Source organism: Anomaloglossus baeobatrachus, chromosome 6 (genome assembly GCF_048569485.1).
Source record: "Anomaloglossus baeobatrachus isolate aAnoBae1 chromosome 6, aAnoBae1.hap1, whole genome shotgun sequence".
In the NCBI taxonomy this organism is placed as follows: domain Eukaryota; kingdom Metazoa; phylum Chordata; class Amphibia; order Anura; family Aromobatidae; genus Anomaloglossus; species Anomaloglossus baeobatrachus.
This window is the reverse complement of record NC_134358.1, coordinates 429,827,347-429,852,154: the sequence shown is the minus strand read 5'-3', so window position 1 is coordinate 429,852,154 and position 24,808 is coordinate 429,827,347. Positions and strand designations below refer to the sequence as shown.

At 49.6% G+C, this 24,808-nt stretch overlaps 1 protein-coding gene across 1 annotated transcript in view; it reads left to right on the top strand.

Annotated features, from left to right (window-relative positions):
• Nucleotides 1-24,808, top strand: part of NPHP3 (nephrocystin 3) — a 161,634-nt gene that overhangs the window by 105,376 nt on the left and 31,450 nt on the right. The window contains 1 exon segment of the mRNA XM_075315193.1: nucleotides 1,226-1,323. Coding sequence (XP_075171308.1) covers nucleotides 1,226-1,323 — 98 coding nt within the window.

Sequence of the window (24,808 nt, the reverse complement as noted above, 5' to 3'; positions counted from 1 at the left end):
CACCCATGGTAGTCTGTATTACTGGTATCTCATCCTATACTGCGGCTCCATGGTAAACCCCATCATCTGGGGGGAAAACAAGTTGGGACGGTTTACTATGTATTTATGGATCATTATCAACACTTGCACTTTAAGCAAAGTACCCTCAGAACACCTGTTTTTCTTAAGGTGATTTTATTGTTGATCAATAATTGATTGCCATCTTTAATTATCCTGAAATGCATGGGTCTTAGGACTCTATCTGTTTAATACCAGACATTGGGCGATTTATGGATTGGAACACCATTGGGCTATTTATCAATTGGGATGGTTTATCATATACCTATGGACCCGTATCAGCAGCTGAACTTTAAATTTATCAGCTTTGGTATGAGGATTATATCTGTTCTGATATTTTGACATTAGATTGTGTATACTGTACATTTTACTGGGGATATATGTAGTTTAAGTGTTTTGAATATTGGACACTTATAGGGATAAACTAAAAAGACGAGGTTAATAGTTGATTGGGCAAAATAACAATATAGGAGTAAATCCACAATGAAAACGTAATATACTAGGAGAAAGCCAAATGGCTAAAAAAGATGGAAAACAACAGTGGCCATTAGAGCTTATACCTGATTGCAGGTCCCAAACACAACTTAACATTATGGGCCTGAGGATTAAATCTGTTTTGATATTTTGACATTGTATTGTGAATACATTTACCGGGAATATTTGTATTTACAGTGGGCTTTGAATATAGGGCTTTATAGTGCTTGCCTGGGTTAAGCATGGTCGCTATTTAGGATGCCACCTCCGCATAGAGGTAGGGATAAATTTAGAGGATATTAGGGACATATGGTCTATAATTTCCTATCTATATCATTGGGTATATATCCCCCCGTTTATACCTAATATTTTGTTCCTTTTTTTTTAATAATTAGAATTTGGATATATGAAAATCTTAAAGGATATTTCCAAAAATTAAAGTTATCCCCCATTCATCATATAGGAGAGAACGTAGTGATTGGCCATCAACCGTGAGAAGTACCCGAAGTAGCCAAAATATCTAGTGACAGGAACCATGCCTATGTGTAGGATCAAGTGGGTGCACAGGTTTATGAGTTTTTGAGAAAATAGGGAAAGGTGGCATATAACATAAAGATAGGTATGGTATTGACATTTTAAGGATTGTTATTTATATTTTATTCAATATTGGCATATTTGTGCTTTCTCTCTTCAGGCGTGGGAAGCTGCGAGACTGGAGTACATGCAAGGAGGGCACAATATAGTGTCCGAGTACAGAGAAAAGCTCATACAGTACTTCACTGCACAGTTGAGGTACAGTATACTGGTATTTGCTTTTCTCCATCGTTTCATTGGGGGACACAGGACCATGGGACACAGGACCATGGGTTATGCTGCTGTCACTAGGAGGCTGACACTAAGTAAACAGAAAAAGTTAGCTCCTCCCCAGCAGTATAACCCCTGAGCCAGAGGCGGACTCAATCAGTTTTTTGCTTAGTGTCGTAGGAGGCTGATGTGGGCCGACTGGGCCCTCTTCAGCCACTTGATTTTTTGCGTATATTTTTTCTTTTTTCTCTCGGCGACGCTCGTCGCTCTCATCTGTTGGAATTTTCTTTTTCTGCAGGTATCGTTTCTCTACCTCAGCCCTCGCAGCCCGTGTGGGTACCGCTCCCCTGGGTCGCAGAAGCTTGAGTTCTCGGGCCCTCTCCCCCGTCCAATTCCACGGTACCACTCCCGGGTTGGCACGCTGGGCTAATCCTTCCGGGGCACCTCCTATTCACCCTGCGGTATCACCCCAAAGGGTGCAAGGGCATACAGCAGGGACTGGACCTCACAGCGCGTCTGGATGATGATGGGGCCCGCAGCGCTGCTTCAGGGGGCTCCCTGCCCCCACCAACGTCCACCATCCCTGCCTGCCTGCCTGCCTCATCCTTCTGCGGTCCGCAGCCTGCACACTGGCAGAGGCTACGCCGCCGACCAGGTAGGACACCCCCTCCTACCTTCCCCCCAGGCGGTTACAAAATATGGGCCCCGGTCCGGGCCTACTCACCGGGCGCCCCGGCCACGTCCTCTCCCAGCGCTGGAGTCCGCACTACGGCCAGCACGGATGTCGCTGCCGCGCCGCCGCCCCCACAGGTAGAACCGCCGGTTTCTACATAATCCGGCGCTGGCTGCTTCCTTTTAGGCTCCGGCCTGGGCCTAGTCACCGGACGCCCCGGGCCGCATCGGGCGACAGAGCGCACGCACTGCCGCCATCCGGTCTTCGCAGCTGCGCCGCAGCCACCGGACAGCCGGCCGGTACACTCCATCCTCCGGCAGCCTTCAAAATTTAGGCCCCGGCTTCGGCCTTGTCCCCGGCGTCCTAGGCCCGCCTCCTGCCGCAGCGCGATTGGCCGCCGGCCGCTCAATCTCCACCCTCCTCCCAGCCCCAGGCATCACAGGAGGGGGCGGTGGAGGTTTTTTCCCGCTATCCTCGGCCCCCCCCCCCCCCCACTCCCACCCCAGCATTCATTTTAAAAAAAAAAAAAAAAAAAAAAGAGACTGATTATAGCAGTCTCCCTAGTCTGCGGATTGCTGAGGCTACAGCAACCACTCATAGGGGGGAAAAGTAGCCAACATTAGCCACTGAACGGTAGTGGTTGTTCTGTTTTTTTGTCATGGGCTCAGTTTATTTCAATATGTAAATTGCTCTTTTTATTCTTAGTAAGGACATACTTTTTGATATTACAAACAGTACATGGTTGCTTCTAGACTCCCCCTTTTTGCTTTGTGTTCAAGGTTATTGTTTGAGTCTGCAATATAAGTTCTAAATAATGGAAAGCTGGAAGTGGTTTTTCTATGTACATATATATATATATATATATATATATGTATATATATATATATATATATATATATAGATTATGTATATTAACTCTTACGAGCTCTTATTCGGGTTCTTGATTTGCATAAGAGGTACAGTTGGTTTAGGGCTGTTCTCTCAGTTATGAATTGCCCCGAACGTTGTCACATTAGTACTCCAGCTTCCGCGGGCCCTGGCACTGCACGCACCGGTATCCCGCATCGGCAGGCGGGTTGCCGCTCTCTCTCTCAGACCCCGCATACCCGTGCTGACGTCCCTCGGGTGGGTGCGCGTGCGCTGCGCCCCCGGGCTGTCGCTCTGCCGTAACCGTCCGCAAGACTGGCGCCTTCCCCCCGGTGAGTTGGGTCCCGTACTAAGGATCTTTTCCTCTGCCCAAGGCGGACCCGCCAGGTCTCGTCTTCTGCGCTCCCAGGGTTCACCTTACTCCTCAGGTCCAGACTGCCTCTCCTCTAGTAGTCTTTCGACCTTTCGGGGATGGCCCAGGCGTTTCCACCTCTGCTGGACTTCCAGCAGGAGTACCGGGATGTTTGGCGCATGACTAATAGCCGGGTAAGGATGGTGAGTCAAGCCTTAAAGGTACGGACAGTCCTTCTCTACGTGCACGCACCGGGGGAGGTGAGTCCCGTACCAGGGACCTCACCCGCTGCTCGAAGCGTACCCGCCAGGTCTCGCCTTCGGCGCCTCCCCCTGGTTTTTCCTTCATTCCCAGGTCCAAAGCTCCCGCTCGTCCAGAAGCCTTCCGACCTCTCTGGGGATGACCCAGACGTACCACCTCTGCTGGATTCCGGGCAAGCGCCGAGCTTCAGCGCATGACGATTAGCCTGGAAGATACGGTGAGTCAGACCATAAGGCCAAGGATAGTTCTCTTCTCCTCTCTGAGCACACAGGTCTCCTTGAAGACTTTTCTAGAGGACCCAGGATGTTTGTCAGTGGACATCCAATAGTTCGCAGAGCTACTGCTCCTTCACAGACATCAGCCAGACTGGACGTTACCAGCGGTAAGTCTTGTTATTCTCTTTATTCATTCTCCAAGGGGCTCCGGAGAGAAGTGGCATGCCCCCCTGCGATCGACTCGCCAGGTTGCCTCTTGGCTGATCATCCCTAAGGTGACGTCTCTCAGGGACCACACGGTCTCCCTACGCAGAGGACTCCATTCCATATCTGCCGATCAGAACTGGTTGACATCTTCGGTAAGTCCCTTCTCATCATAGCCCTGGCACTTTCACAGCTTCACGGTCTGAGCCTATAGCAGCAGTGTGACCACACGTCGAGGCCTCATGCCTCAGGAGCGGGATCGCGGAGGCGACATCTAAAGAGTCGCTGACCTTCCTTCCGCCTTTAGGTGAACATACCTTCGGACATAGGTTAGTCCAGTGGATCCCCTAGACTACGTGAGGGAAGTGTGCATCTCTCCATAGGCTACGTGAGGGAAGGGCACATCTCTTCCCAGCATCGGCCCAGACGCTCAGGATCGTCGCCTTCACCGCTCGGCTCCTGTCCGTTCGAGCCGCAACCGTCAGGGCGCCTCTATTTCTCATCGTCATTTCTCGCTACTAGGGCAGCTGTTCCACCGGTTGGAGTCCTTTCAGATCTCGGCCCGGTAGATCATCCCCTTAGGCATGTTTTTCGAGTCCGCCATGGGAAGTTACTCTTCACGCTGGAGTAGTTTTTCCTTCCCCGCACCAAGTTAGGTTCGATACGTTACTCCGCAGCGGCTGGGGGAGGTGATAGCGGTGGTACACTTACCGGTGTTCATCCTTGCCCTTCCAGAGGTCCCCACTGAAGAACGGGGATAAGTAACCTCCGTCGGCCCCGGGGGATCCGCCTTTCCCTTCCTAGTGGACCAGCTTTCGTGTCCGGTCCCTGGGAAGATCCCCTCTCCGTCTCCTCTGGCGAATAGCATCAGCCATTACCAGTCTCCTATGCTAGGGTGGGCTTGTCCACTTTCCACAGCACGATCCCTAGGAACACCCCCTATGTGTGGTCTCCCCTTCAGCATTCCAGGATTTCAGATCCATCCGGTTAGACTGGTTACGTTTTCTTCACTGGGGCGAGGTTGTTCCAATCAGGTCCCAGTCGGACCATGCCACAGCGGTGGCGTGCATCATCCACCAGGGAGACGCAGGAAGTGTCGTGAATAAGGAAGAGGTCAAGAAGATCTTGCTCTGGGCCGGATCTCGCGCTCTCTATTCTCAGCAGTCCTCTTCCCTACCGTGGACGTTTGGACGGCCGTTCTTTTCTCAGCAGGAGGGGCCTCGCCTAGGCAGAATGGCTCCTCAACCGGGTAGTCTCCAGCCAGATCTACGACGAAGGAAGACCTCCAGTAGTGGTCCTATTTGCCCCCCGATCCAGCTTCTAGTCAACGGCGCACCTAGGGTGCCCCCCTTTTCTGCGCTAGGTGACGACGCCCTCGCCCGGCTGTGAGGCCGGTTCATTTTTTCATTTTCTTGGGCATCTGCCTACGGCTTCCCATGATCTCGAAGCTTCTCAAGAGGGACCGAGGCAGAGGGTGGCTATGGAGGGGCCCAGGCGAGCATAGTTCACAGAGGTCACTCAATCCACTCGCAGAGGCCCTGTGTCGCTTTCCAGACCGTCCAGTTCTTCCGTGTCGAGCCCGCTCTGACACCAGGACTTAGAAGCCCTAAGTTTCCCGACCTTAAGAGCGGATCCCGGGTTCTTGCTCGCACAGGCCGGTTGGCAAGAAGGATGCAGACAATGTTGGAGACCGGGGAGCTGGTTCCCTCGAAAATGTATTACCACACGTGTGGCATTCATCCGGGGGGTAAAAGAGCACATCTTCTTTCCTCTCTCTTTCTCGCTCCTTTCCTGCACTACTGCCATGCTGACAGTCAGATCTGGTTGCGGCTTTCTAGCGCGTCCCTCTAGGGGCCTGGTGTCGACGCGGTCATTTCAGTTCAGAGGCTTATCACTTATCGTCCCACGACCAAGGTGTTTCACGCAGAGAAGCGTCCATCCGGCTCAGCGGTATCGCCGTCCACTAGTGACGTGGGACCTTAATCTAGCGATGGGTTCACCTCACGGCTCTCGGTTTGAGCTTTTCCGAGGGCTTCTTACTCCCACATGTTTGGATAGGTGGGCTCCTCGTGACCGTCTCCTTGTCTCAAGGGGCATCAGGGCGGACATCTCTCTCTTGTTGCCTTTGTTCCCCCCCTGTTTTTCCAGGTCCTCCAGTAGGGCAAGGGGGGTGCTCCGGCCGCTACCCTCCCTTCGGTCCAAGGCAGCCCGCCTTCCTTCCAGATAAGGTGTTTGGAGTTTCGAGTTCGGTTCTAGTACCTTCTCTCAGCCTAAAAAGAGCCTAGTCCGGACCGCACTTTTCGGTATACTCAGACAGTCAGTTCATCTTTCAGGGCAGTTCCTCTTTTCAGCCGGTCCCAGGAGGCGCATGCTGGCGCCCAGGGCTAAGATTTCCATAGAGATCCTTCCGTCATAGGTGAAGCCTATCGCATGGAAAACGGACCTCCGCCGTTTTTTTCTACCGTCCAAGGAGAGTTTCTTGGATGATTGGACTACAGACGTTGACGGACCGAGGTCTGCCGAGCCTCCTACTGGTCTAGTAGGCAGACCTTTCCTAGTTCCTATCAGGTCACACCCAAGCTTTGGCAGTGGCCAGTCTTGCCGTTATCTTTGCGGGCGGCAGTAGCACACCTGTAACAAGGTAGGTAATTGTAGGTCTGGGTCAAGCCCGACTGGAGGTAGCGGTTTCCTACCGATCTCCGGTGATGGTTCTCTTCCCACCCAGGGACTGCTTTTGGACATCCCATGGTCCTGTGTCCCCCAATGAAACGATGGAGAAAGATAGATTTTTGTGTACTCACCGTAAAATCTCTTTCTCTGAGTCTTCATTGGGGGACACAGCACCCACCCTGCTTGTGTTATGTTTGAGTTACATTTTACCGGTCTGTTGCCTCAGTGGCCTTATTCCCAGGCCATTGGTCGCACGTCTATTTGGTTAAGGTTTTTTCCTTGTCTTATTCCGGATTGTTTGGTTCTCCTCCTACTGCTTGTGCACTAAACTGATTGAGTCCGCCTCTGGCTCAGGGGTTATACTGCTGGGGAGGAGCTAACTTTTTCTGTTTACTTAGTGTCAGCCTCCTAGTGACAGCAGCATAACCCATGGTCCTGTGTCCCATGGTCCTGTGTCCCCCAATGAAGACTCAGAGAAAGAGATTTTACGGTGAGTACACAAAAATCTATCTTTTGGCTTACTAAGTGATTCTCTGGTGATAAAGAAATACAGCGAGCATTTGCTTTAATTGCTGAGGCTAAAGGCCCCGTCACACTAAGCAACATCGCTAGCAACATCGCTGCTAACGAACAACTTTTGTGACGTTGCTAGCGATGTTGCTGTGTGTGACATCCAGCAACAACCTGGCCCCTGCTGTGAGGTCGTTGGTTGTTGCTGAATGTCCTGGGCCATTTTTTAGTTGTTGCTGTCCCGCTGTGAAGCACAGATCGCTGTGTGTGACAGCAACAACTAAATGTGCAGGCAGCAGGAGCCGGCTTCTGCGGAGGCTGGTAACCACAGTAAACATCGGATAACCAAGAAGCCCTGTCCTTGGTTACCCGATATTTACCTTTGTTACCAGCCTCCGCCGCTCTCACTGTCAGTGCCGGCTCCTGCTCTGTGCACATATAGCTGCAGGACACATCGGGTTAATTAACCCGATGTGTGCTGTAGCTAGGAGAGCAAGGAGCCAGCGCTAAGCATTGTGCGCTGCTCCCTGCTCTGTGCACATTTAGCTGCAGTACACATCGGGTAATTAACCCGATGTGTGCTGTAACTAGGAGAGCAAGGAGCCAGCGCTAAGCGGTGTGCGCTGCTCCCTGCTCTGTGCACATGTAGCTGCAGCACACATCGGGTAATTAACCCGATGTGTGCTGTAACTAGGAGAGCAGGGAGCCAGCGCTCAGTGTGCGCTGCTCCCTGCTCTCTGCACGTGTAGCTCCGTGCGCTGGTAACCAAGGTAAATATCGGGTTGGTTACCCGATATTTACCTTGGTTACCAAGCGCAGCATCTTCCACGCGGCGCTGGGGGCTGGTCACTGGTTGCTGGTGAGCTCACCAGCAACTCGTGTAGCGACGCTCCAGCGATCCCTGCCAGGTCAGGTTGCTGGTGGGATCGCTGGAGCGTCGCAGTGTGACATCTCACCAGCAACCTCCTAGCAACTTAAAAGCGATCCCTATCGTTGTTGGGATCGCTGGTAAGTAGTGTGACTGGACCTTAAATCCCAAACACTTTAGATAGCGGACAACCCAACGATGGTTTGGCCAACTGTTCAGCTGGCAGCCTTCTCATTCAGCTGGCAGCTGTCTCACCTGGCACTGCCATACAGTCGGGAGCCCCCACACACAGACTATTGGCCCAATATGTCGACATCATTGGTTTCGGCCTCCGTTAGTCTGAGGTGCTTGTGGACCTTAAGTGTAATAGGAGCCTTAGGCTATGTGCTCACTAGAAAATTACTTTTTCTTAAGGAACAACCGGACCCCTGTGAAAGAATCCTGCACCTGCGGTAAAAAGCCGCAACAAAATCCGCATGTGGTTTTGGTGCGGATTTGCCGTGGTTTTGCCGCAGGTTGGTCCCTGCGGTTTTTTACCAATAATTAATGGCAAAATCGCAAGGACCTGCAGAAAAGAAGTGACATGCACATTTATTCCGCGGGTAAAGCCACAGGTATAAAAAAAAAACGCAGTGTGCGCACAGCATTTTTTTATACCCATAGGTTTTGCTGGAGAAGAACTGCAGAAATATTATAAACATTTTCTGCAGCATTTCTGCAGCGAAATACGCGGATAAATCCGCAGCGTGCGCACATGGCTTTAGGTGAGATAAGAGATTTAAGCACAACGTGCACAGCAATATCCAGCGCCATTTCTGCAATGCTAGTATCATTTAGGTCCCATGCCCATGCTGCGTCTTGTTTGTTCTTTTTTTTTTCGCCTCGTTTTTCGGTGCAGTTTTTGGCCAAAAACGTCATGTCTTTTTTCTTTTCCGGCAAAGTCTGTGACAAATCAGACTTGCTGTACGCACGTTGCTTTTTTTTTTTTTGTCTGCAGGTTTTTTATCACACAAAAACTGCATGTCAATTCCTTGTGCGCTTTTGTCCAGCGTTTTTTAGCCCTTTCAGCCATTGATTTCACAAAAGAAAAAAAACGCAGAAGGATCAATTTTGTTGTTAACAAAAAACTGCTGCGTGCGGACATAGCCTTACAATTCCACAATCTCATAGACCAGGGTTCCCCAACTCCAGTCCTCGAGGGCCGCCAACAGTGCATGTTTTCAGGATTTCTTTAGCATTGCATGGGTGTGTAAGAGAGTGAACTATGACAATACAGGGCGAGCATTAGGACCCTGCAGAGTCTGCCTGTCTGTCTGAGCGATAAACAGGAAGTAGTTGTGGAGATCCAGGAAGTGCGAGGAGGGAGTTTGGTGTCCATGGCAACGGGTTTTGAAAACGTAGTAGGTGAAGCAATATGGGCCTTAAAAAGTTGGTTGTAAGCCCCGGTTGGTGACCAAGAGACTTGTTGGTGAACAGAGCCAGTGACAGCATCTGAGGAGAATGAAGGGAAACAGAAATTGTGAAGACAATACCAGATCACTGTGTGATAAGCGATCCAGTTGTGCGGACCTGGGTCCAACTGAAAGAGCATCTGAGGAGAAGCTGAGGAGATGTTTCCCTCCCTGACAGAGCAAGTGATTGATGTCCAGTAAGGCCGTGAGTGACTGCGATAAGAGAGACGGCGTCCGGTGTCATCCCCATTGGAAGGATTCTGACAAGCCCTGGAAAGGAGTGATCCCCAGACTGCACCCTGAGGCTCCAGAATTAAAGTGCTTGAAAGGTGACTCTGGCATTGGCTGATAGCTGCCAAACTTTGTTTTCTTTTTTTTTACAATAAGTACTTATTTTTGGCGCCAAAGTTTTATTTTTATTTTTCTGGACTTGCTGCAGCCCACGCGGAAACACACCAGTGTAAAGTTACATTGGAGTTTAATGGTACCATAGGTTATGAGATACCCGGGTATCCCTGTGATAAGTGTATAGTCATCATTAATTTAGTGTATTGTATTATTATCTGTGATAAGTTATACTCAGTGCGCCATCTCAGAGGTTCCATCAGGCCACCCTCACCTAATTTACATCGTCTTTCCAGTTTGATAAGTTTAACGTGTAGGTAAATTTGTTCCGGGTCCCAAATGTGATTTACATATACTGGGATCTCTGAGATCGGTGCATTGATTTTCGGCTAGCGCTTAGTGTGTGAAATTATTAATGGTAATGTTTTTAAGGGGATTTTGAGCTTATTATATTCTACATTTCACCGTAATTTGATCCCCATTTCAGTAAAATACTGTTGTTCATTTCTGCCTCAGTCTCGGTCTGTGACTCACTGGATCTTAATAGGACCTCTGGTCATTACATTTTGGCGTAGTCGGCAGGATTCAGTGTTTGTCATGGACGGAGGCGGCGAGGGAAGAAATGATCCCACCGCATCAGCAGCCCCGCTGCTGGGTGCGGGTCTTTTGGCAGCCGCGGCGAATGTGGGAGGGCATGTACCGGTAGGAGCTTTACTCCAGCACATGCCGAAATACGACGGGCGTAATATGGCGTTGCAGGATTGGGCAGAGAGGGTCCAGAGTATTCTGCGGATGTGTAATCTGACTCCCGCATTACGAGCAGAACTGGCATTGAACGCACTAGAAGGCGACGCTAGGCGGACGGTGATGGTACGACCTGAGGCTGAGAGAAGTACGTTAGAGAAAATTTTGGTACTGTTAGAGGGGAGTTCTGGAGGCCGGGCCCGTGTGACCCAGCTTCGATCATTTTTCTTTAACCGCCCTCAAAAGGAAAGTGAGTCTCTGATGCAGTACTCTAATACGCTACAGGAAACATTGAATGAAGTGCAGCGACTAGACCCAGGGGCCCTGGGAGCGTTCCGGAAGGTAGACCACTTGCTCCGGGACCAATTCATCACAGGGTTAGCTAACAGGCTCCTTCGGGATAAACTGTATGAGGTGGCCCGGGCTACCCCAGAAATATCTTTCTGGCAGATTTACCAGGCCGCGGTGGAAAGGGAGGCAGAGTCCATTCTGGTAGTTCAAGGGGCTGTGGACAGTACACGGCTGGAGGGAGGCGGAATGCAATTGTCAGGAGCGGAAGGACTGGTAGATGTTGTACAAGCTCTGCGTGCTGAGTTGAAGGAGCTAAAGCTGGAAGTGTCTAAAATCAGAGCTGGGTCGTCCCCTACTCCCCTGGAGAGGCCACCAGCTACACCCTCTGGGATGGTGATTCCACTGACAGCCGGACCGCCCTCTTTGAATGACTCAAGCCCCCGTCCCCGGGGAGCAGTCACCTGCTGGAGGTGCGGGCGCCGGGGACACATCTCACGATACTGCCGGATGTCCACAGTCCCCCGAGACTCCTCCGCCGACGTTAAACTCCCAGCCGCTGCCTTGAGGGGGCAATTCGCAGCGGCCCCCCCCTCACAAAGCCCCCAACGGAATGAGCAAGATTTGTTTGCATGGAGTCCAGTCTTAGAAGCAGAATTTGAAGGACGGAAGATGAATTGCTTGGTTGATACGGGATCTGAATGTACCATTATGCCTCTAGAAGTTTTCGAGAAATACTTCAGTCAACTAGTGGTTCCCGAAGATGGTCGAATGATAAGACTTACTGCCGCTAACAATGGCCAGCTGACGGTGAAAGGGATCGTGTGGATGAGACTGAAAATGTTTGGTCAAGAGCTGGGTCAGAAAGGGGTAGTGCTCGTGGACCACCCCCCTAGAAGAGGGATGGAAGTGACACTGGGAATGAACATTCTGCGAGATCTAAATCATCAGATGTATGCCCGTGAGGGACCCCGTTACTGGACTCATGCTACAGGTCACCGACCGACACAGAGAATGTTACACCGCCTAGTGCTGAACTGTGATCTGCTGAAAAGTGCAGTCCCTGGGGGCCGGGTGGGCCTTGTCCGAGTGCCATCACGGACCACGATTTCACTGGCGCCCCGACAGGAGGAACTCTTGATGTTGCCAGTGGGGGCGGCGCAGAGGCTGAATGGACTTGAGGTATTACTTGAGCCAGCCCCAGAGAAGTCCTCTTGTGCCAAGGTGCATGTGGCCCGGTCTCTGACGATTGTGAAGAATGGACGGGTGCCAGTCAGATGCATTAACGTGTTGGAGGAGGCTATTACCATTCCTGCTGGGACCATCCTAGCTGAACTGTTCGTGCCAGAGGGGAAGATGCCTGACAAAGCGGTGTTTGAATTGCGGCCAGACCCACAGTCATCCTGGACATATGCGGTCGAAGTAGCAGGGCCTGAATCTCCTACCAAAGAATGGAATGGTCGTGTGATCATGGATCAGATGGGAGTAGATCGGGAGGAACTGACTTCCGTGCAACTAGAACAGTTGGAGAGGGTCGTGTGGGAACATGAAGAGACCTTCTCGCGACATGCAGAAGACTTCGGGTGCTCACCGACGATTGAGCATGAGATTCCCACGGGGGACACCCCTCCCATTAGAGAACGTTATCGTCAGATTCCCCCGACACTTTATCAAGAGGTGAAGGGTATGGTCGCCAGTATGCTCGACAATCAAGTAATACGAGAGAGCCAAAGTCCCTGGGCTGCTCCCGTTGTCCTTGTCCGAAAGAAGGATGGGACCCTCCGATTTTGTGTGGATTATCGGAAATTAAACGCGCACACTGTGCGAGACGCATACCCGTTGCCTCGGATAGAGGAGTCCCTGTCTGCATTAGGACGGGCCAAATACTTTTCAACGTTGGACTTGGCGAGTGGATATTGGCAGGTACCAATGGCTGAGAAAGATCGGGCAAAGACAGCATTTGTTATGCCAATGGGGCTCTATGAATTCAACCGGATGCCGTTCGGACTCAGTAATGCCCCGGGGACCTTTCAACGCCTTATGGAACACTGTTTAGGCGACCTGAATTTTGAATCGGTATTGATATATCTAGATGACATCGTGGTGTTCGGAACGTCCTTTGAAGACCATCTTGAAACGTTGCGCCAAGTGCTCCAACGTCTCAGTCGCCATGGCTTAAAGATAAAACCAAAGAAATGTCAACTGTTCAAGAGTCGCATAGAGTATCTAGGCCATGTGGTGACTCCCGACGGGGTGTTACCCTCAGTCAGTAAGATCTTAGCGGTACAGGGGTGGGCACCTCCTCAGACTCTACGGGAGGTGCGGGCTTTCTTGGGATTGGCAGGGTACTATCGACGATTTGTGCCCAGGTTTTCACAAGTAGTGGGTCCCCTGAATGAACTTTTAAGAGGGACGGCGCTGGGTCCTCGCAACCGCCCTATCCAATGGGGGCCTCAGCAGCAAAAGGCATTTGACGAGGTGAAAGCCGCCCTAACGAGTGCCCCTTTGTTGGCATATGCCAGGTTTGATACCCCTTTCCTGTTGTACACTGACGGTAGTCTTCACGGGTTGGGGGCGGTACTGGCCCAAATTCAGGATGGCCGGGAGCGGGTCATTGCCTATGGCAGCAGGTCTTTAAGGGACACTGAGCGCAATCCGGCTAATTATAGTTCGTTTCGCCTAGAGCTGTTAGCCCTGGTGTGGGCAATGACGGAGCGTTTTGCTGAGTATCTAACGGGAGCTGAGGTGTTGGTCATGACCGATAATAACCCTCTTGCTCACTTAGAGAATGCGAAACTGGGAGCGTTGGAGCAGCGATGGGTCGCTCGCCTTGCTAAGTTTAATTATCAGATTAAGTTTCGCTCGGGGCGAGAAACCGGTAATGCGGACGCATTGTCGAGGGTACCCCTTGGATTTAGGGGAGAAAGCATTGATGACCAGCTCGAGGACACAGAGACCCCTGGCTTGGGGCAGGTACCTATCTTCCGCAGTGTGGTACATTCAAGTGGGGTGGCATCAGGGATGCCGTGTGTCCTGGGAAAAACGCCATCAGATTGGGCAAAAGATAAGAACGAGTGTCCAGACATCTCGCGAGTGCGCACCTGGGTACAAAATGGGATTTGGCTGAGTGCAGAGGACAAGGCCCAACTATCCGCAGAAGGAATTAAACTATTGCGACAGTGGGATAAGTTGCGTGTGGAACAGGATCTTTTGTATCGTAAGGTGTATCTGCCATCTGAGCTGCAACACCGGTACCAACTGGTAATCCCTGTAGGGATGGGTCCGATGGTTGCCCGCGAGGCACATGAGAAAGGAGCCCACTTTGGTAGTGAAAAGACACTCCAGTGGTTACAGCGAATCCTCTATTGCCCTGACTTGGAAGGGATGGTAGCGGAGGCATGTCGGCAATGTCGGGTCTGTGGGCTCAGTAAGAGTCCTGAGCAGCGGGCCCCTACTCAAACCATTAAAACGTCTACCCCCTTGGAATTGCTCATGATTGATTATGTCCTGATAGGATACTCGACGTCTGGGTGCTCCTATTGCTTGGTAATGACAGACCACTTCACTAAATATGCTGTGGCAGTGCCGACAAGAGATCAGACAGCGGAGTCGGCGGCTAAGGCTGTGTGTCGTCATTTTCTCCAAGTGTTTGGGTGTCCGCAAAGGATACACTCAGACCAGGGGGCATGTTTCCAGGGGACACTAATGGAAGAGCTGCGCCGGCTGTATGGCATAGCACATTCAAGAACGACACCTTACCATCCCCAAGGAAATGGGGCCTGTGAGCGTTTCAATCGTACCTTGATACAGATGATGAGAACATTAGAGGAAGGGCAGCAGGGCCACTGGCCTGAGTACCTCCCTGAACTAATGTGGGCCTACAACAATCGATTGCACAGCACTACGGGCTATTCGCCACACATGTTGATGTTTGGGAGACCCGGGAGGGATATTGAAGATTTGAACATGCCAGATCCCTCCTCTGATTCCCCTCGGACTGCATCTGAATGGGTTCGGGAACACCAGCGGCGACTGAGAGTGGTGCATCAGGTGGTGGGTAATAGACTCAATCAGGTGTCTCATAGGGACACGAGGCCTGTGCAGACGGAACCTTTCTCCCCAGGGGATAGAGTGTTGGTGAGGGTCAAACGACCGACAGGGAAACTGGCCGATCGATGGGAGGTGACCCCATACCTGATAAAGAGACGAGTGAACCCTGAGATTCCAGTTTATGAGGTCAAGCCCGTGGGGGCAGGGGGGCTCACTCGTAATCTTCACCGTAACATGCTACAACGGTGCTGGTTTGAGGACGTGGCTCCCGTTTCTACGGAACCAGAGGCTGTGTCCCAAGGGTCAGGTACTCCTGATGTTTTTGAGTTTGATGATGAGCCCTCCTCTGCGCCTGTTTGTCTGCCCCCTGTGAATGATCTGCACCTGTGTGGAAAGAGTGTTGAGCCGGTGGTATGTCCTTCCGAGGGTGAGGGCTTGAGTCAGCCACCTGACATGAATAATGGGTCACGGGGTGTCGCACTTCAAGAGGGGGCAGCGTCACGCCTTTCCTCTGATGACACTTCTGAAGGGACTCCTGCCCCTTCGGGGACAGAATCCGTTGGGAAGGACCTTCGGAGAACCACTCGACCTACGGCAGGAATACCCCCTCAGCGCTACGCACAGGATGATTTTGAGTGGGGAGGTATGTCGAGGACGCCAACCTCTAGTGGGGTGGCATGTAAGAGAGTGAACTATGACAATACAGGGCGAGCATTAGGACCCTGCAGAGTCTGCCTGTCTGTCTGAGCGATAAACAGGAAGTAGTTGTGGAGATCCAGGAAGTGCGAGGAGGGAGTTTGGTGTCCATGGCAACGGGTTTTGAAAACGTAGTAGGTGAAGCAATATGGGCCTTAAAAAGTTGGTTGTAAGCCCCGGTTGGTGACCAAGAGACTTGTTGGTGAACAGAGCCAGTGACAGCATCTGAGGAGAGTGAAGGGAAACAGAAATTGTGAAGACCATACCAGATCACTGTGTGATAAGTGATCCAGTTGTGCGGACCTGGGTCCAACTGAAAGAGCATCTGAGGAGAAGCTGAGGAGATGTTTCCCTCCCTGACAGAGCAAGTGATTGATGTCCAGTAAGGCCGTGAGTGACTGCGATAAGAGAGACGGCGTCCGGTGTCATCCCCATTGGAAGGATTCTGACAAGCCCTGGAAAGGAGTGATCCCCAGACTGCACCCTGAGGCTCCAGAATTAAAGTGCTTGAAAGGTGACTCTGGCATTGGCTGATAGCTGCCAAACTTTGTTTTCTTTTTTTTTACAATAAGTACTTATTTTTGGCGCCAAAGTTTTATTTTTATTTTTCTGGACTTGCTGCAGCCCACGCGGAAACACACCGGTGTAAAGTTACATTGGAGTTTAATGGTACCATAGGTTGTGAGATACCCGGGTATCCCTGTGATAAGTGTATAGTCATCATTAATTTAGTGTATTGTATTATTATCTGTGATAAGTTATACTCAGTGCGCCATCTCAGAGGTTCCATCAGGCCACCCTCACCTAATTTACATCGTCTTTCCAGTTTGATAAGTTTAACGTGTAGGTAAATTTGTTCCGGGTCCCAAATGTGATTTACATATACTGGGATCTCTGAGATCGGTGCATTGATTTTCGGCTAGCGCTTAGTGTGTGAAATTATTAATGGTAATGTTTTTAAGGGGATTTTGAGCTTATTATATTCTACATTTCACCGTAATTTGATCCCCATTTCAGTAAAATACTGTTGTTCATTTCTGCCTCAGTCTCGGTCTGTGACTCACTGGATCTTAATAGGACCTCTGGTCATTACAGGTGTTCGAATCATCAACTGTGCAGGTGATTAAATTATCACATGTGCAATACTAAGGGAATCCTAAAAACATGCACTGTTGACGGCCCTTGAGGACTGGAATTGGGGACCCATGTCCTAGACCCTCCACTCTTGGTGATCTTGTGTGAAGAACATAAACAATTTATGGACTGAAACATCACACTAAATTGGCATGCCTCCCTATATTATTGCTCTGGATTTCCTTGGCGTGCAAACTTTTCTTTTTGTTCTCTCTAAATACTTATTATTTATATACTGTACGTACAGAATTCCTGATATTTTATTAGCTAGAATAGGATATAGAGAAAAAGGATATTAAAGGGAATCTGTCAGCAGGTTTTTGAGATGTAATATGAGAGTAGCACAATGTCGAAGCAAAGACACTGATTCCATTGATGTGTCGCTTACTGGACTGCTTGGTGCAGTTTGGATAGAATCCCTGTTTTCTCTGTTGTAGATGTAGCAGCGGTGTAGCTGTTTATAACCCCGCCCACCCCTGATTGGCAGCTTCCTGTGTACACTGTACATTGTCAGCAAGCTGCCAATCAAAGTTGTGGGGGTGGGGATACACAGATTAACCTAACTGCCTTGCATTGAAACTACAGCACACAGCGGAGTAATTGCCACATCCCGGGAATCAGGCTCTCAGCCCCTATATCATGCTGCCCAGATTAAATAGCCAAAACCTGCTGACAGATTTTAACAGTTTCTGCTATTATATTATGCCTGCTGTTCTCCTAAATAAAGATATGTTTGTATCAGGGTGGATTTGATTTAAATCTAACTGATTTAAATCACGATTTAAATCACTAGTCAGTAAGGCTTGATTTAAATCAAAGTTTTTACCTAAACTAGTTCTTGCTACTTTAACATGCAAGTAGATGAAGATTTTTAGAATCACTTTTTATATTACTTTTTTCTCCCCAGTTTAATGGGTTAATCATTCATATTTGGACACCACTGTTCTGTTGTACTTAGGAAGGAGAAAAATAATCCTGACCTTAATAACAATTTAAATAGATTTATTCAACTGAAACAATAACAACATTACAGCATAAGTTATTTGCTTAAACAAACATCTATGTTTGTTAGCTAATTTGGCTAAACAAAATATATATATATTTTAAGAAACTTAGACTGTCAGCCCATTCGACACATGAAAAACTTAAATACTACTGTCCCTGCTGTCCTCTGTAGCTCACTTGTCATCATCTTCATCATCATCTTCTTCTTTGTTCCTATTCATAATCTGGAAAAGAAAAACAAGCTTTCCTGCTTTATTGGGTCCCAACCGATTTCTCAATTGAGAATGAATGAGTCCAAAGGAAGAGAATATTCTTTCAACGCCTGCAGAAGAAGCTACTGCTGTTAAAAGTGAAATCATTACTTGAACAGTCTCTAAATCCAAGCGCGTAAGTGACTTCCACCAGTTTACTGGTGTGACCTTCCTTACCCCCTTCAGCCCCCAGCCTGTTTTCACCTTAAAGACCCGGCCATTTTTTGCAATTTTGACCAGTGTCACTTTGACAGGTTATAACTCTGGAATACTTCAACGGATCCTGGCGATTCTGACATTGTTTTTTCGTGACATATTGTACTTCATGTCAGTGGTAAATTTAGGCCAATATGTTTTGCGTTTATTTGTGAAAATTTCGGAAATTTGGCGAAAATTTTGAAAATTTCGCAATTTTCAAAATTTTAAATTTTATGCCCATAAATCTGAGAGATATGTCACACAAAATAGTTACTAAATAACATTTCCCACTTGTCTGCTTTACACCAGCGCAATTTTTGAAAAAAAAAAATTTCCGTTAGGAAGTTAGAAGGGTTCAAAGTTAATCAGCAATTTCTCATTTTTCCAACAAAATTTTTAAGGTACCACATCACATTTGGAGTGATTTGAGAAACCTAGGCGAAAGAAAATACCCAAAAGTGACCCCATTCTAAAAACTGCACCCCTCACTCTGCTCAAAACCACATCCAAGAAGTTTATTAACCCTTTAAGAGCTTCACAGCAACCAAAGCAATGTAGAAGAAAAAATGAAAATTTTATTTTTTTAACACAAAAATGTTACTTTAGCCATAAAAATTAGTATTTTCACAAGGGTATCAGGAAAAAATGCACCATAAAATGTATTGTGCATTTTCTCCTGAGTACGCAGATACCCCATATGTGGTGGAAATCAAATGTTTGGGCACACGGCAGGACTCTGAAGGCAAGGAGCGCCATTTGAATTTTTGAGTGCAAAATTAGCTGCACTCATTAGCGGACACCATGTCGGGTTTGAAGACTCCCTGAGATGCCTAAACAATGGAGCTCCCCCATAAGTGACCCCATTTTGGAAACTAGAGCCCTCAAATATTTTTTATAGATGTTTGATGTGCACTTTGAGCCCCTGGGGGCTTCACAGAAGTTTATAACGTTGAGCCGTGAAAAGAAAAAAAAACATTTTTTTACCACAAAACTGTTGCTTCAACCAGGTAGCTTTTTTTTATCACAAGGGTATCAGAAAAAAGTGCACCATAAAATGTATTGTGCATTTTCTCCTGAGTACGCAGATACCTTTAAATGTGGTGGAAATCAAATGTTTGGGTACACAGCAGGACTCGGAAGGCAAGGAGCGCCATTTCACAGCAAAATTGGTTGGAATTATTAGCGGACGCCATGTTGCGTTTGGAGACCCCCCTGAAGTGCCTAAACAATGGAGCTCCCCCACAATTGACCCCATTTTGGAAACTAGACCCCTCATGGAATTTATCTAGCTGTTTAGTGAGCACTTTGAACCCCTGGAGGCTTCACAAACGTTTGTAATGTTCAGCCGTGAAAATCTTTTATTCTTTTTTTTACCACAAAATTGTTTTTTCAAACAGGTAGCTTTTTTTCACAAGGGTATCAGGAAAAAATGCACCATAAAATGTATTGTGTAATTTCTCCTGAGTACACAGGTACCTCATATGTGGTGGAAATCAATTGTTTGGGCGTACGGCGGGGCTCAGAAGAGAAGGAGCGCCATTTCACAGTAAAATTGATTGGAATTATTAGCAGACCCCATGTTGCATTTGGAGACCCCCTGAGGTGCCTAAACAATGGAGCTCCCCCACATGTGATCCCATTTTGGAAACTAGACCCCCCCCCCCATACAAAAAAATTAGTTTGGCGAAATAAAAAATACAGACACCAGAAAAAAAAATGAATAAAAAAAAAAATATGAGCGCCTGCCACTAAGACCAGTGCCAAACGTGAGAGCAATCCACGAGTCTCGCATCGCATCATCCACTCCAGTCTGGAAGCGAGCAACAGCGCTGGATAATGCGATGCGAGAGGGCGGGGCGGCAGATGAGAAAGGGCGCAGCGGATGGAAGATGGGAAAGGGCGCAGCGGATGGAGGAGCGGCAGAGAATGGGAAAGGGCGCAGCGGATGAAAGATGGGAAAGGGCGCAGCGGATGAAGGAGCAGCAGAGTATGGGAAAGGGCGCAGCGGATGGAAGATGGGAAAGGGCGCAGCGGATGAAGGAGCGGCAGAGGATGGGAAAGGGCGCAGCAGATGGAAGATGGGAAAGGGCGCAGCGGATGGAGGAGCGGCAGAGGATGGGAAAGGGCGCAGCGGATGGAAGATGGGAAAGGGCGCAGCGGATGGAGGAGCGGCAGAGGATGGGAAAGGGCGCAGCGGACGGATGATGGGAAATGGCGCAGCGGATGGAGGAGCGGCGGAGGATGGGGTGGAAGGTGAGATGGGGATACATACCTTACAGGATGGATCTAGGCAGCAGGATCACAGCAGACAGAAGAGGCAGCAGATGAAGGAGGCAACAGATTGAGGAGTGTGAGAGGGGGCAGTAGATGAAGAGGATGGGAGAGAGCAGGCAGCAGATCGGGGAGGGGGGCAGAGTCTGATGGGAGAGAGAGATGGCACATGGAGGAGGGGGGGCCCCAGAGGAGGGGGGCCCCCAGAACATGGAGGGGGGAGGATGGCTTGCAGCACATGTGGGGGGAGGGTGGCTTGCAGCACATGTGGGGGGAGGGTGGCTTACAGCACATGGAGGGGGAGGAGGTGTAGTGGCGATGGAGAAGGGGCAGCCGATGAAGGAGGCGGCGGCCGATCGGGAACAGTGGGGGCCGATTCGGGGGCAGCAGCGGCTGAAAAAGGTGGCTGCGACGGCGGCGGGGACAGTGGCGAACGTGGTGGCGGGGACAGTGGCGAACGTGGCGGCGGGGACAGTGGCGAACGTGGCGGCGGGGACAGTTGCGGGCGGGGCGATCGGGGACAGCGGTTGGGGTGGCGGTGGCGATCGGAGACAGCGGTGGGGCTGGCGGTGGTGGGCGGGGCGATCGGCGACAACGGCGGGGCTGGCGGTGGCGATCGGAGACAGCGGCGGGGCTGGCGGTGGCGGGCGGGTCGATTGGAGACAGCGGCGGGGCTGGCGGGCGGGGCGATCGGAGACAGCGGCGGGGTGGCGCTGGCGGGCGGGGCGATCGGAGACGGCGGCGGGGCTGGCGCTGGTGGGCGGGGTGATCGGAGACAGCGGCGGGGCTGGCAGGGCGATCGGGGACAGGGGCGGGCGGCGGGGGCAGCAACTTACCGATGGGCACCCGCAGAGACCGCTCTCCTCGGCTTTCAGGGACGGACACAGGTCACCGGCACCAGATCCACAGTAATTGGAGAGATCGGTCACAAGACCGGTCTCTCCAATCAGAGCTGGGGGCGGGTGAAGCACCGATCACCCAGCTCCAGCCAATGGCCAGTGCTACAGCAGCACTGATCAGGGCTGGATTTCAATATTCCAGCCATTTTCAATGGCTGGAACATTACAGTGACTGTAATTGGCTGAGCGGCGTTCGTCAGCCAATCACAGCCTCTGTAGGTTCGGGGAGGAGGCACCACCCCTCCTGAGGTCAGGCAGAGGTCCCCTCCTTCCCGAATCTACAGTTTAATTAAACAAATTTCACTCCCCGGGGCTCCGGGACCCCGATTTCGCCATGACGTACTGGGTACGTCATGGGTCGTTTAGCACCATGTCACCATGACGTACCCAGTACGTCAAAGGTCGTTAAGGGGTTAAAATATCTTCAGCTAACATATATTTCTTGAATGGTTCCCCCTTAGCTCTGAAGTTTATTATAGTTGGCATTAAAGATGGATGATTGCTGGATACCCATGTCATAGCTAACTCCTCTTCCTCAGCACTTAGGTTTTGACCCTGATATTGGATATTGACAATATTTGCCAAAAAATGAGCTGGAGTCAGTGCTTGTCCCATTCGTTTGTTTACTGCTTGTAATTTAATTCTGTCCATGTGTAGTTCTGTTTTTAAGTGTTCACTCAGTTCCTTCCAAATTTCAACAGCATCCGCAATAAAACAGCTATTTTTCTGTATTTTGTTTAAAGCTTGAGAGATGGGTTTCAGGAAGCTCAGCATATGTTCAACATTTCTCTTAAGCCCAGTGTTGAGGATTTTAGCCGTGACAGTGCCATCTATTTTATCTCGATTTTCTTCACAAAGTGTCATCAGAATAGGCCAGTTTTTGATATACTGCTCAAAACAGTCCACCACAGAGTTCCATCTAACATCTTGTGGGAGCGTTAGCTTGGTTCCACCCATCCTTTTCAGAGCTGCTGCAGCAAAATGACTATTACGGAAGTATTTAGCAATTTCAACAACATTAGCCTTTATTTCTGGAACACTTAAGTCTTTGGCTAAGAGGTGCAGCAAATGAGCACTGCAACCATATGTTATTAGCAGCTTTGTATTCCCTCCCTGCTCTTCTAAATCTCTTCTCATCTTGGATACATTTGCAGCATTGTCAGTGACCAAACTGCGTACTAGACATTTGAATTTTTGTTCACATGTCGTTATAGCTTTTACTGCCACTTCTTGTAAGTATTCTGCTGTGTATGCATTTTCTGACGTATCAGTTGTTTGTGCAAGGAAGACTTTACCTTCTTCTGTTGTTATACAAGCACATACAATAGGATCATTGTGGACATTACTCCACACATCAATACTTAGGTTAACAATGTTACCCTCCAGAGCTGTTGCACATTACTCCATTTCTCTGTCATACACTTGATCCAGCAGTTACCCTGCAACATCAGCTCTGCTGGGTGGACTGTATCCTGGTCTCAGTGACTGAACCATATTAATGAAATGTGGGTTCTCAGTCAGACGGAAGGAAGAGTTCGTTGCATAAATAAACTGGGCAATTTTTTCATCAATCAACTCTTTTTCTAATCTGCTAGTTCTTATCACAAACCTATCTATGGTGGTTCCAGGAGGTAAAGGTTTTTTCTTCCTTTTGGGTGATGGTGATATGTGGCTGTGGGTGTCTGAGGATGATGATGCTGCTGCTAATGAAGCACTATCCTGGATGGATAACTCTGAAACTGTAGAACAGGATGATGGTGATCTTGGAGGTGGATAGTTTCCAGAATCCATGAATTCCCCTAACCAAAAAAAGTCAATGCTGTTATTTTATTGTTTCTTATACAATTTCTGCTTATTATACACAACACATCACTGCCCCTGCCCCAAAATGAATATTTGTTTTTCTTCATAACTGTACCAAATGACAGTAACATGCAGTAATAATAAGAAATATAATTTTTCTCACACATGACAGTTCAGTCTTTAGAAATAGGATTCAATAAAAATGTTTACCAACCTGAAGATCCTGCCTGTTCAGAAGTGTTTCTTTGGTCATCTTCATCACCGCACTTCTCATGATGTTGCCTCATTCGCGCCGCCAGGCCTTGCATCTCTTTGTTGCATCGTTTGCATTTTGCACGCATGCCTGCCTTACCGATAGGCGAAGGAGCTTCATTAAAATATTCCCAAACTGGGTCTCTTTTACGGCCTGCTGCCATTATAAGGAAAGAATGTAATAAACCTCAGATCGTACACACAAACAGATCCAGACTTGTCTGTCTGTGGCTATGCTGCAGTATTGTGCGCAAAGTTTCACTTTCATTTTCTTGTCTGCTTGCCCTTCCTCCTCCTCACACTTAAGCTGGTGTCACACTAAACGACAGCGACAACGACGTCGCTGTTACGTCACCATTTTCGGTGACGTAACAGCGACCTTGTAAGTCGCTGTTATGATCGCTGCTTAGCTGTCAAACACAGCAGAAGCAGCGATCATAAGGTCGCTGTGCTACATGTTCAGAGAGCAGGGAGCCGCGCTTAGCGCTGGCTCCTTGCTCTCCTGCAGCACACATCGGGTTAATTAACCCGATGTGTGCTGCAGCTACATGTCACAGTGCAGAGAGCAGGGAGCCGCGCGCACTGCTTAGCGCTGGCTCCTTGCTCTCCTTGCTACAGTATGCATCGGGTTAATTACCCGATGCATACTGCAGCCACATGTCACAGTGCAGGAGCCGGCGCTGGCAGCAAGAGCGGAGGCTGGTAACCAGCGTAAACATCGGGTAACCAGGGAAAGGTCTTCCCTTGGTTACCCGATGTTTACGCTGGTTACAGCTTACCGCAGCTGCCAGTGCCGGCTCCTGATCGCTTCATTTCGTCGCTCTCTCGCTGTCACACACAGCGATGTGTGTGTCACAGCGGGAGAGTGACGACCAAAAAATGAAGCTGGACATTCAGCAACGACCGGCGACCTCACAGCAGGGGCCAGGTCGTTGCTGGATGTCACACACAGCGACAGCGACGGGACGTCGCTGCAACGTCACAGAAAATGGTGACGTAGCAGCGACGTCGTTGTCGTTGTCGTTATGTGTGACACCAGCTTTAGGGGTGCTTCACACACAGCGAGCTCGCTGCTGAGATCGCTGCTGAGTCACGCTTTTTGTGACGCAGCAGTGACCTCATTAGCGATCTCGCTGTGTGTGACACTGAGCAGCGATCTGGCCCCTGCTGCGAGATCGCTGCTCTTTACACACAGCCCTGGTTCGTTTTCTTCAAAGGCGCTCTCCCACTGTGACACACAGATCGCTGTGTGTGACAGCGAGAGAGCGACAAATGAAGCGAGCAGGGAGCAGGAGCCGGCGTCTGGCAGCTGCGGTAAGCTGTAACCAAGATAAACATCGGGTAACCAAGGTGGTTACCCGATATTTACCTTAGTTACCAGCCTCCGCCGCTCTCACGCTGCCTGTGCTGCCGGCTCCGGCTCTCTGCACATGTAGCTGCTGTACACATCGGGTTAATTAACCCGA